The 10,509-nt window shown below is 46.7% G+C and overlaps 1 protein-coding gene across 1 annotated transcript; it reads right to left on the bottom strand.

Moving 5' to 3' along the window:
• Nucleotides 1-870: 870 nt before the first annotated feature.
• LOC122450882 (elongation factor 1-alpha 1-like) lies at nucleotides 871-2,613 on the bottom strand. The gene has a single exon (XM_043483236.1). It carries the CDS (start codon nucleotides 2,540-2,542, stop codon nucleotides 1,154-1,156), a length of 1,389 nt encoding a protein of 462 aa, XP_043339171.1. The 5' UTR covers nucleotides 2,543-2,613; the 3' UTR covers nucleotides 871-1,153.
• Nucleotides 2,614-10,509: the final 7,896 nt, after the last annotated feature.

Raw genomic sequence — 10,509 nt, 5'->3', positions numbered from 1 at the left:
TCCTTTCTCTCGCGCGCATGTTTTCACCTTGAAGTTCACACTAGCTGATACGAACGGAGCCCTTTGCACATCTCAATTCTATTACTTCTACTTCGGGCTGTAGTTGTCATGTGTTTCATTTCTAAATGGGGTGAGGAGTCAGTGTGTCTTCTAGTGGTGCTCTCAGGTGGCCTTGACCTGCAGCAGCTTGAAGCAGGGCTTCAGTTACCAGCCAGAGACTGAAGACGGACTGTGCAGTGAGCACACGGAAGCTGAGCCACTAGACCAGTGGCAGACAGAGGCTCGATCTACAGTCTAGATCTAGAGCAAGCTTTGGCTACACTCCGCGCCCTGGGGACCACTGTACCTACTCCGCTTGGTTGCCACCTGCCCTCTGAGGAGCCAACAAGGATCTCTTCCAATGGGGGCTTGCAGTCCCACGGGGGGCACTTCAGAGACTCTACTGACACACTGGCAACCAGGGCAGTAATGTGGCCGAGGCCCTGTCTGTCTGGTCTGGCTGATCCAGCTGAGGAGCAGAGAACCCAGAAGACAGGGTCACTGGCAGGGAGTGGGAGGGTGGCCTGCAAGCCCCTTCTCAGTCAGAAAAGTGAGAGATCCCAAGCACAGCCCCCACCCCTCATGGAGTGTGTTCTCAAGGCCCACATCCTTCTTTCCTCCAGGAACATGAGTCCAAGGGTGGCAAAGTCTAAGACAGGGGCGTGGTCGTGGGCTCCCCACTCTCCCAGGGACCCAGCAGGCACCCAGCTAGAGCCCTCCCTGGGCCTGGGGGATCCATAGTTTGGGGGTCACGAGTCATCTCACCGTCCCCTGCCAGCTTTCCCAGAAGGTGCATGTTGGTGTCACCATTCCCATTTTTTTTTTTTTTTCCTCATTAAACTTTTTTTAATGGGTCTCAAATTCTGTGACAGATTTTTGGTCAAGTTGTTTTCATTAAAAAGTACTGATTTTAAAAACTAATAACTTAAACTGCCACACACAAAACATATGGTCCACAAAAACATTCTCCTTTCCTTCTGAAGGTTTTACGATGCATTGTTATCATTAACCAGTCTTTTACTATCAAACTTAAATGGCCAATTGAGACAAACAGTTCTGAGACCGTTCTTCCACCACTGATTAAGACTGGGGTGGCAGGTGTTGGGGATAATATTCATTTAGCCTTCTGAGCTTTCTGGGCAGACTTGGTGACCTTGCCAGCTCCAGCTGCCTTCTTGTCCACTGCCTTGATGACACCCACAGCGACTGTCTGTCTCATGTCACGCACAGCAAAACGGCCCAGGGGAGGATAATCAGAGAAGCTCTCGACGCACATGGGCTTGCCAGGAACCATATCAACAATGGCAGCGTCACCAGATTTCAAGAATTTAGGGCCATCTTCCAGCTTTTTCCCAGAACGACGATCAATCTTCTCCTTCAGCTCAGCAAACTTGCAAGCGATGTGAGCTGTGTGACAATCCAGCACAGGTGCATATCCAGCACTGATTTGGCCTGGATGGTTCAAAATAATCACCTGAGCTGTGAAGCCAGCAGCTTCCATGGGTGGATCATTTTTGCTGTCACCAGCCACATTGCCACGACGGACATCTTTGACAGACACGTTCTTGACATTGAAGCCCACATTGTCCCCAGGAAGGGCTTCACTCAATGCTTCATGGTGCATTTCTACAGACTTCACTTCAGTTGTTACATTGACTGGAGCAAAGGTGACCACCATGCCAGGTTTGAGAACACCAGTCTCCACACGACCCACAGGGACAGTACCAATACCACCAATTTTGTAGACATCCTGGAGAGGCAAACGCAAGGGTTTGTCAGTTGGGCGAGTTGGTGGCAGGATGCAATCCAGAGCTTCAAGCAGGGTGGTTCCACTGGCGTTGCTGTCCTTACGGGTGACTTTCCATCCCTTGAACCATGGCATGTTAGCACTTGGCTCCAGCATGTTGTCACCATTCCAGCCAGAAATTGGCACAAATGCTACTGTGTCGGGGTTGTAGCCAATTTTCTTAATGTAGGTGCTGACTTCCTTAACAATTTCCTCGTATCTCTTCTGGCTGTAGGGTGGCTCAGTGGAATCCATTTTGTTAACTCCAACAATTAGTTGTTTCACACCCAGAGTGTAAGCCAGAAGGGCATGCTCACGGGTCTGCCCATTCTTGGAGATACCGGCTTCAAATTCACCAACACCAGCAGCAACAATCAGGACAGCACAGTCAGCCTGGGATGTGCCTGTAATCATGTTTTTTATGAAGTCTCTGTGTCCTGGGGCATCAATGATAGTAACATAGTACTTGCTGGTCTCAAATTTCCACAGGGAGATATCAATGGTGATACCACGCTCACGTTCAGCTTTCAGTTTGTCCAAGACCCAGGCATATTTGAAGGAGCCCTTTCCCATCTCGGCAGCCTCCTTCTCGAACTTCTCAACTGTTCTCTTGTCGATCCCGCCACATTTGTAGATCAGATGGCCAGTCGTGGTAGACTTCCCTGAATCTACGTGCCCAATGACAACGATGTTGATGTGGGTCTTCTCTTTTCCCATTTTGGCTTAGGTTTAACGGTGGTTTTCACGACACCTGTGTCCTGGCGGCAAACCCGTTGCGAAAAAGCCACCATTCCCATTTTCAAGGAGCAGATGAATGCCCTGGGCTTTGGTCACCTCCCAGAGCTTCCCCCTCCCACCTGTACATCATGGATAAACACACACACACACACACACACACACACACACACACAGAAACACACACACACCCTGCTGAGACTCAGAATGAAATTTCAATGAATTTGTAGGTTAATCCATACTCTATTGGGAATTAGCATTCATCTGCTTGGTTATCTTTCTAGTTTTCAAGTCTTCAACAGAAGACATGGTACCTAATCTTTCAAAAAGGAGTCTGATTATTTCAGCCTACACTCTCATTGTGAGTCAGCTTTGGTTCCCAGTGTTCTTCAGGTTTTAGTCCATTTCATCAGGAATGTGATATTTATCACAGGAAGCCTACTCATCGCAGCCACTCATTTTCTTTATAAGGTTGATGATGGCTGATTTACACTTCCCTTTCTGTTTCTTATATTGGGAATGAGTATTTTTCTTTGTTGCCTCTTCTGTTTCGCCAATACTTTGAATGCCTCCAGATAACCAACTTTGGCTTTCTGGGTTTACCTCCTGTTCACTTTTCCTCTCCTCTTTGTATTTCCTTCATCATGTCTTTGGGTAGGTAAGCTAGTCTGACCTAACTTCCTGAATGGAGGCTGAGAAAATTTTCACCCTGTTCTTCTGCTAGATGCCTGTAACGTAATATATTTTCACTAAGCACCTTTTCCACTCCTTTCCCTGCACTTCTAACTTGTGGTAACCTCACATTCCTTAGACCTTACTGTTACCCAGTTTCTGCTGGGGCCTCTCTTCTGTGTAACTGGTTTAGGACTAGTTACTAAGAATGTGGAGATTTGCTGGTTCTCTCTCGAGTAGTGATTCTCCCTCCGTTTCACTGTAACAGAGCAGGAACGCTAGTACTGTCAGTCATGGAAGACTTGTGATGCCGGGGTATGTCACGGCATGAACCTGCCCCGCCACGCCCCGCCACCCCCTGCTCCTGCCCAGACCTTCTGGAACCGTCTCCCCGCTGCGTGTTCCCTAACACTTTCGGGCGTCGCCCTCTGCAGGCAGTCTGACTAGACTGCCCCTGAAGGCGCTCCCACCCGCGAGCGCGGCGAAACCTTCTGGAAGCCGCGCAAAGCCTGATGGGGAGGCCGCTGAGTGCTTCCGGGTGGAGTGTGGGCGCCGAGCCTGAGCGGCCTGTCCTCACACGCCGGCGGCAGTTGCACTACCTATAGCCTGTGGAACCCCTGGAGGTCGTGTCCAGAAAGGTGCCAGAAGGTTTGGACAAGACAAGGGTGGGGTCGGGAGGAAGTGGAAAGGAAATTCCACGGTCTGGCTGGGACACGGGGGCGGGGAAGTTCCACGGTTCTTGGCAGGACGCGAGGATCAGGGAAGATTCCAGAAGGTCTTCGCAGAGCACGGGGACTGAAGGCTCCAGAGGTCTGCCGGTACATGGGATCCCCCCTGGGAACGTTGGGGACGCCTGGGAAGGACATGGAGCGCGGAGACGTCTCTAGCAGCACACGACAGTTGTAGCACAGAACAAGACGACGGGTGGAGCGTGAAGTCAGGGGCTTGTGGAGGAGCTAGGTCTCCGAAGCTCTGGGCCGGACACGGGGAGTGTTGAAGGTCCTGGAAGGGTGGGCAACGAACGGGAGGTGGGGGCTGTGCCACAGGCCCGGAGTCGGCATGGGATCAATGTCGGCAGATTCTGGGATTTGGCCCTGGCCCCTGGCCCCTAGAACAAGGTTGCGGGATCCTGCTGGTGCCACTCACACCACGGAACCCCAAAGCACCCGGCGCCCATGGGGTGCCCCAATCCATCTAGCAGCCTCGGCCCTGGGTAGAGGAGCCTCCTCCTGACACGTAGCACTCCCTCCCTTTCCATTCTCGGCCCGTTTTGCTGTCAGGTCCTTCGTTTCGGGTTGAATTGGCTGTCACTTGCTTGGCTTTTGAGATGGAATATGGGACCCCGGGTCTGCAGCATTTCCGCATCGCTAATGTATGCTTGTCTCCCTACTTTTCCTGCCGGGTCTTGAGGCTGTTTAGGTCTGGTTTTGTTTTGTAATATTTTTATTATCGTGGTGCCCAAAATAGGTTCTGTTTTCTACGGGGAGTGAAGCGGGTGGGAATGAGGGAGGGCATTATTACTTTGGAACTGTGTTTTTAATTTGCAGACGGGGGAGGTGACTCCTATGTTGCTTAATATTCCTGTAGTTAGGAATGGTATTCTTGATTGAGGTTCAGGGTCCCTTATGGACATGAAATCGCCGTCCTCCTTCATCTCTTAGGGTCTTTTTTTCCTGTTACCTTTTTTGCCTGCAAGTTCACTCTGCCTGATTTTAATGGAGGCGTTTCCACATCTCAGTTCTATTACACTCTCTGCTTCGGGCTCTAGTTTCATGTGTTTTGTTTCTAACTGGGATGTGCAGTTAAGGTGTCTTGTAGTGGGACCTGCTGGTAAGTAGACAGGGAAACTCTTCTTGTGTTGAAGCATATTCATTTTACCTTCATTTCTGACGTATCATTTCCCTTCATTAGAGTAGAGGTCCTGGTGCACAGTGTCTTCACCCTACAGCATTTGGAAGTGATTGTCCCTGAGGAACAGAAGTTTCTCCTGGCTTTTTGTGGAAAGACCAGACATGGCTGAGGTGGTTGCTGCCCGAAGGTACTGCCTGGGTTTCCTCTGACTCACGTTCAGATTGTCCCTGACTAAGAATCGTGCTCCACAGTTCAGCTGTGGTCCGTCTCAGATTGATCTTCCTTGTGTGAGATTTCCTGTTGACCTGCCACACTGAACTTTTTGGGTTGTGGGCTGATGGCCCAAGTCGTCTTGGGAAATTGTCGTGTCTGGCATTATTTCTTCAGAGATTGGCGCTGTCTCTTTGTCCTCTCCTTCAAGGAATCTGGTTACATGGAGGCTAGGTGTGGGACTCTGACCCATGAGTCCCCCTTTGGCACTTCTGTTCATTCCTTTGTTTTTGTTTCTCTGAGTATCAGTTTGGATATTTTGTGTAAACCTTTCTTCACATTTCCTATTGCTCTGTTTTCTAGCATCTGGTTAGCTGTCATCTCATTCCGTGAGTTTTCATTTTCAGATATTCTGTGTTTCTGTTCATTTCTTTCTCTTAGTGGAGGTTGTAATGCCTTCTAGGTTCATTTGCCTGGTGTAATCAAGTCGATGTCAGCCGTGATATTAACAGAAGGAAAACCAATTTCATTTTGTAGGTGTGGAGGCCCCACAGCGGTAGGACTTAAGAAGTGACCACGGGAGGCTGTTTATGTAGCCTTTTAGATAAAGAATTAATTCTTTGAGAAGAATTTATAAGAGTAGGATTTCTCCTTGGTGTACCACATTAATGAAGAAGTAACAAAGTTTGTTTATGCCCCCACTCAGTCTCAATATCTTCCTGTCGTTGATGATAAGGATGCTCTCCATCCTCCTAAGGTAGGTGGCATACCTTCCCTGGGAGTTTTGCCTCTTGCTTTGAGGGGAACAAAGTAGGGTCAGAGCGTGTCCTCTTGTACTGGGTATTTCTTAAGTCATATTAAACCAAAGTAATCATTATGCAGAGTTTGTGTATTTTGTGAAGGCCTGCCTTGAGCCTTCTTAGTGTCCTCGTCACCTTGCCTGGAATGTTCACACAGTAAAGCTGAGGTGGTAGGTCTCCCCATTTTTCATTGAATTACACTCTTAGTCTTGAACAGAGGTCAGTTAAGTAATTGTAAGTAATTGTGTCTCATTTTAGGATGCAGTGATGCAGCTGGCATCCCAAGTTAGCCCTTCATTGTGGGAGAAGCCGGGTGGGTACTTGATGAGGCATTGCCATGGAAACAAAAGGAAGTAATGGTGAATGATGGAAGCCAATGATAAACCAGTTTCTGAGTGTTGAGGGCGGCCAGTATAGCAGAGCTCTTATATTGGATTTGAAGCATTTACCTTGAGGGCAGGTGGTGGCAAATTGACAGATTTTCCTGGTTTGCAGTTTGATGGTCTTGAGTGCTGGTCCTGAGTGGCCCACATGGCAACAGGCACCATGACTGTCTATACATGAGCTGTGGTAATTTCTGAGAAGTGTAGACAGAGTTGTCCACCTGTATTGCATGGCATTCAAAACAGGGCAGTTTTAGTTCTTAATGACTGCAAGTCAAGAGGGCGGGAGGGAAACAGGAAATGTTAGTTTGGAAGGATGTAGCCAAATTTTGAGGGAATGGGACTAGAAGAATTCAGGGTTTAGTCCAGTTTACAGTTCAGAAACATAACATAAAAGGTAGACAGCAGCAGTAGAACCTGATATTCATTCAGCTGTATTACCAAAACATAATATTCTCTCTCCTCGGTCACCCCCATTTCTATTGGAGACAACCATAGTGAGACCGCGTTTGCCAGTTCGTCTAGTTGCAGTCAGCTTGGCTTGATCATTCCGATGAGTGCAACAAGAATAGAGGTTGACCGTGTAGAATTCAAAACACTGTTTGCTGGAACTTTTCATGATGAGTGACTGATTGGACTTCTAAAGCTTGCTCGAGGCTGAGGAGCCAGATCAGATAATTGCCATCAGACATCGTGTGCCGTACCTAAGGTTTGGGTGAATTTGTCCTTTCTCGTGGGTCCCAGACCATCCTGAGGTTCCTGTGCTTGTCAGGAAGTGACCTTCCGTAGTGACCTGGGAAGACTGCCAGGAAGCCTGTAAGCAAGCTGGGTGCGTGCTCAGTGAACTGGCAAGTGTGACTCTTTGCAATCCCGTGGACTGTGGCCCACCAGGCTCCTCTGTTCATGGAATTTCCCAGGCAAGAATGCTGAAGTGGGTTGTCATTTCCTTCTCCGGGGGATCTTCCTGACTCAGGGCCCAAACACACGTCTCCTGCATTGGCAGGTGGATTCTTTTCCGCTGAGCCACCCAGGAGGCCTCATGATCATCTCTAGTTCCATCCACCTCTATTGCTGAAGATGGCATTATTTAGTTCTTTTATTGGCTGAGTAATATTGCATCATCTTTTTCACCTCTTCCTTTGTCAGTGGACATTCAGGCTGCTTCCGTGTCTTAGCTGTTGTAAATAGTGCAGCAGTGAACATTAGGGTACATGTGTCTCTTTGACTTATGGGTTGTCCCAGATCTATGCCCAGAAGGGGGATTGCAGGATGATATGCAGGTGTGATTTTCATATTTTAAGGAACCTCCATTCTGTTCTCCCGAGTGGCTGCATCAGTTTACATTCCCATCAACAGTGTAGGAGGCTTCCATTTTCTCCACACCCTCCCCAGCATGTATTCTTTGGAGATTTTTGTATGATGGCCCTTCTGACGAGTGTCTCGTGATATTTCTTCAGTAGAGTTTTGGTTTCCATTTCTCTAATAATTAGTGATGTTGAACATCTTTCATGTGCCTTTTGGCCACCTTTATTTTATTTTATTTTTTTTGGTAAATACCTATGTGGGTCTTCAGCCCATTTTTCATTTTTTAATATCCATATTGTGATGTTGATTCTGTTTGTACATTTTGGAAATTAACCCCTTGTCTGTCTCATTGTTTGCGAATGTTTTCTCCCATTCTCTAGATTGTCTTTTCATTTTGTTTATGGCTTCAGTTGCCGCGCGAAAGCTTTTAAGTTTAATGGGGCCTGGTTTGTTTAATTTTGTTTTTATTTCCATTTCTGTAGTAGACAGATCCACAAGGTATCGCTGTGCTTGACGTCAAAAGTGTCCTGCCTATGTTTTCTTCTGGAAGTCTTATCAAGTCTGGCCTCATATCTAGGTCATGAATACATTTAGGTCATGAATATACTTATTTGTGTAGACAGTATGAGAGAATGTTCTAACTCCATTCTTTTACATGTAACTGTCCCGTTTGCCCAGCAGTGCTTAGGAAGAGACTGTCTTTTCTCCATTTTATATTCTTGCCTCTTTCACTGTACATTAATTTACCATAGGTGCATGGCTTTATTTCGGGATTTTTATCCTTTTCCACTGATCTGTATTTCTCTTTCTCTGTCAGTGCCTTACTCCCTGTGAGGACTGTAGTTTTGAAGTATGGCCACAGTTTGGGAGTGTGGGAAGTCTGGGAGTATGATTCCTCCAGCTCCACTATTCTTTCTGAAGATTGATTTGGCTGTTCCAGAACTTTTGTAGTTCCATGCAGATTTCAAACATTTTTTGTTCTAGTTCTCTGAGAAATACCATTAGTAATTTTCTAGGGAGTGTATTGGGTACGTAGATGGTCCTGGGTATGAGAGTGAATTTGACAATATTGATTCCTCCAAAGCAAGAACATGGTCATATCTTTCCCTCTGTTTGTGTCATCTTTGATTTCTTCCATCAGGGTCTTACAGTTTTCGAAGTAGAGGTCTTTTGTCTCCTTAGGTACGTTTATTCCTAGGATTTTCATTCTCATTTTTCTCACTGTTATGTTTTTATTTATTTTTGACTGTACAGGGTCTTAGTTCCTGTGTGGACGTCTCTCTAGTTGGATCAAGGGGGGCTACTGTCTAGTTGTGGTGCATGAGCTTCCCATTACAGTGGCATCTCTTCTTACAGAGCACGGGCTCTTGGTCTGGCGGAGTTCAGTAGTTGCCGCTCCTGGTCTCTAGAGCACAGGTTCAGTAATTGTGGCACACACAGACTTAGCTGTTCTGCGGCATGTGGGATCCTCCTGGACGTGGGATTCATCCGGTGTCTGCTGCATAGGCAGGTGGACCGTTTACTCCGTAAGCCACCAGGGAAGCCCTGGTGTGTCTTGTCTTTTTTTTTTTTTTTTAATTTTGTTTTATTAAAGGATAATTGCTTTACAGAATTTTGTTGTTTTCTGTCAAACCTCAACATGAATCAGCCATCGGTATACATAGATTCCCTCCCTTTTGAACCTCCCTCCCGTCTCCCTCCCCATTGCACCCCTCTAGGTTGATACAGAGGCCCTGTTTGAGTTTCCTGAGCCATAGACCAAGTTCCCGGTGGCTGTCTTTTTTACGTATGGTGATGTAAGTTTCCATGTTACCCTTTCCGTACATCTCACCCTCTTCTCTCCCGATGTCCATAAGCCTATTATTCTCTATGTCTGTTTCTCCATTGCTGCCCTGTAAAAAGTCTTCAGTACCATTTCTCTAGATTCCATGTATGTGTGTTAGGACACGATATTTATCTTTCTCTTTCTGACTCACTTCACTCTGTATAATAGGTTCTAGGTTCATCCACCTCATGAGAACTGACTGCGGTGTGTTCCTTTTAATGGCTGGATAATATTCCATTGTGTATATGTACCACAACTCCTTTATCCATTCATCTGTCGAGGGACATCTAGGTTGCTTCCATGTCTAGCTATTGTAAATAGTGCTGCAGTGAACAATGGGTCCATGTGTCTCTTTCAATTTTGGTTTCCTCAGGGTTCACGCCTAGGGGTGGGATTGCTGGGTCATATAGTGGCTTCATTCGTAGTTTTGTAAAGAATCTCCATGCCGTCTTTCATAGTGGCTGTATCAGTTTACATTCCCCCAACAGTGCAAGAGCGTTCCCTTTTCTCCACACCCTCTCCAGCATTTATTGTTTGTCGACTTTTTGATGATGGCCATTCTGAGTGGTGTGGGGTGATCTCTCAAGGTAGTTTTGATTTGCATTTCTCTAATAATGTGAGATGTTGAGCATCTTTTCATGTGTTTGTTCGCCATCTGTACGTCGTCTTTGGAGAAATGTCTGTTTAGGTCTTTTTCCTACTCTTTGCTTGGGTTGTTGTTTTTCTGGTATTGAGTTGTATGGGCTGCTTGTATATTTTGGAAATGAATCCTTTTCCACTTGTTTCATTTGCTGTTATTTTCTTTCCATTCTGAGGGTTGTCTTTTCACCTTGCTTATAGTATCCTTTGCTGTGCAAAAGGTTTTAAGTTTACTCAGGTTCCACTTGTTTACTTTTGTTTTTA

Source organism: Cervus canadensis, chromosome 12 (genome assembly GCF_019320065.1).
Source record: "Cervus canadensis isolate Bull #8, Minnesota chromosome 12, ASM1932006v1, whole genome shotgun sequence".
Taxonomy (NCBI): Eukaryota; Metazoa; Chordata; class Mammalia; order Artiodactyla; family Cervidae; genus Cervus; species Cervus canadensis.
The sequence above is the reverse complement of the archived record's forward strand: the minus strand, read 5'-3'. Positions and strand labels throughout refer to the sequence as shown.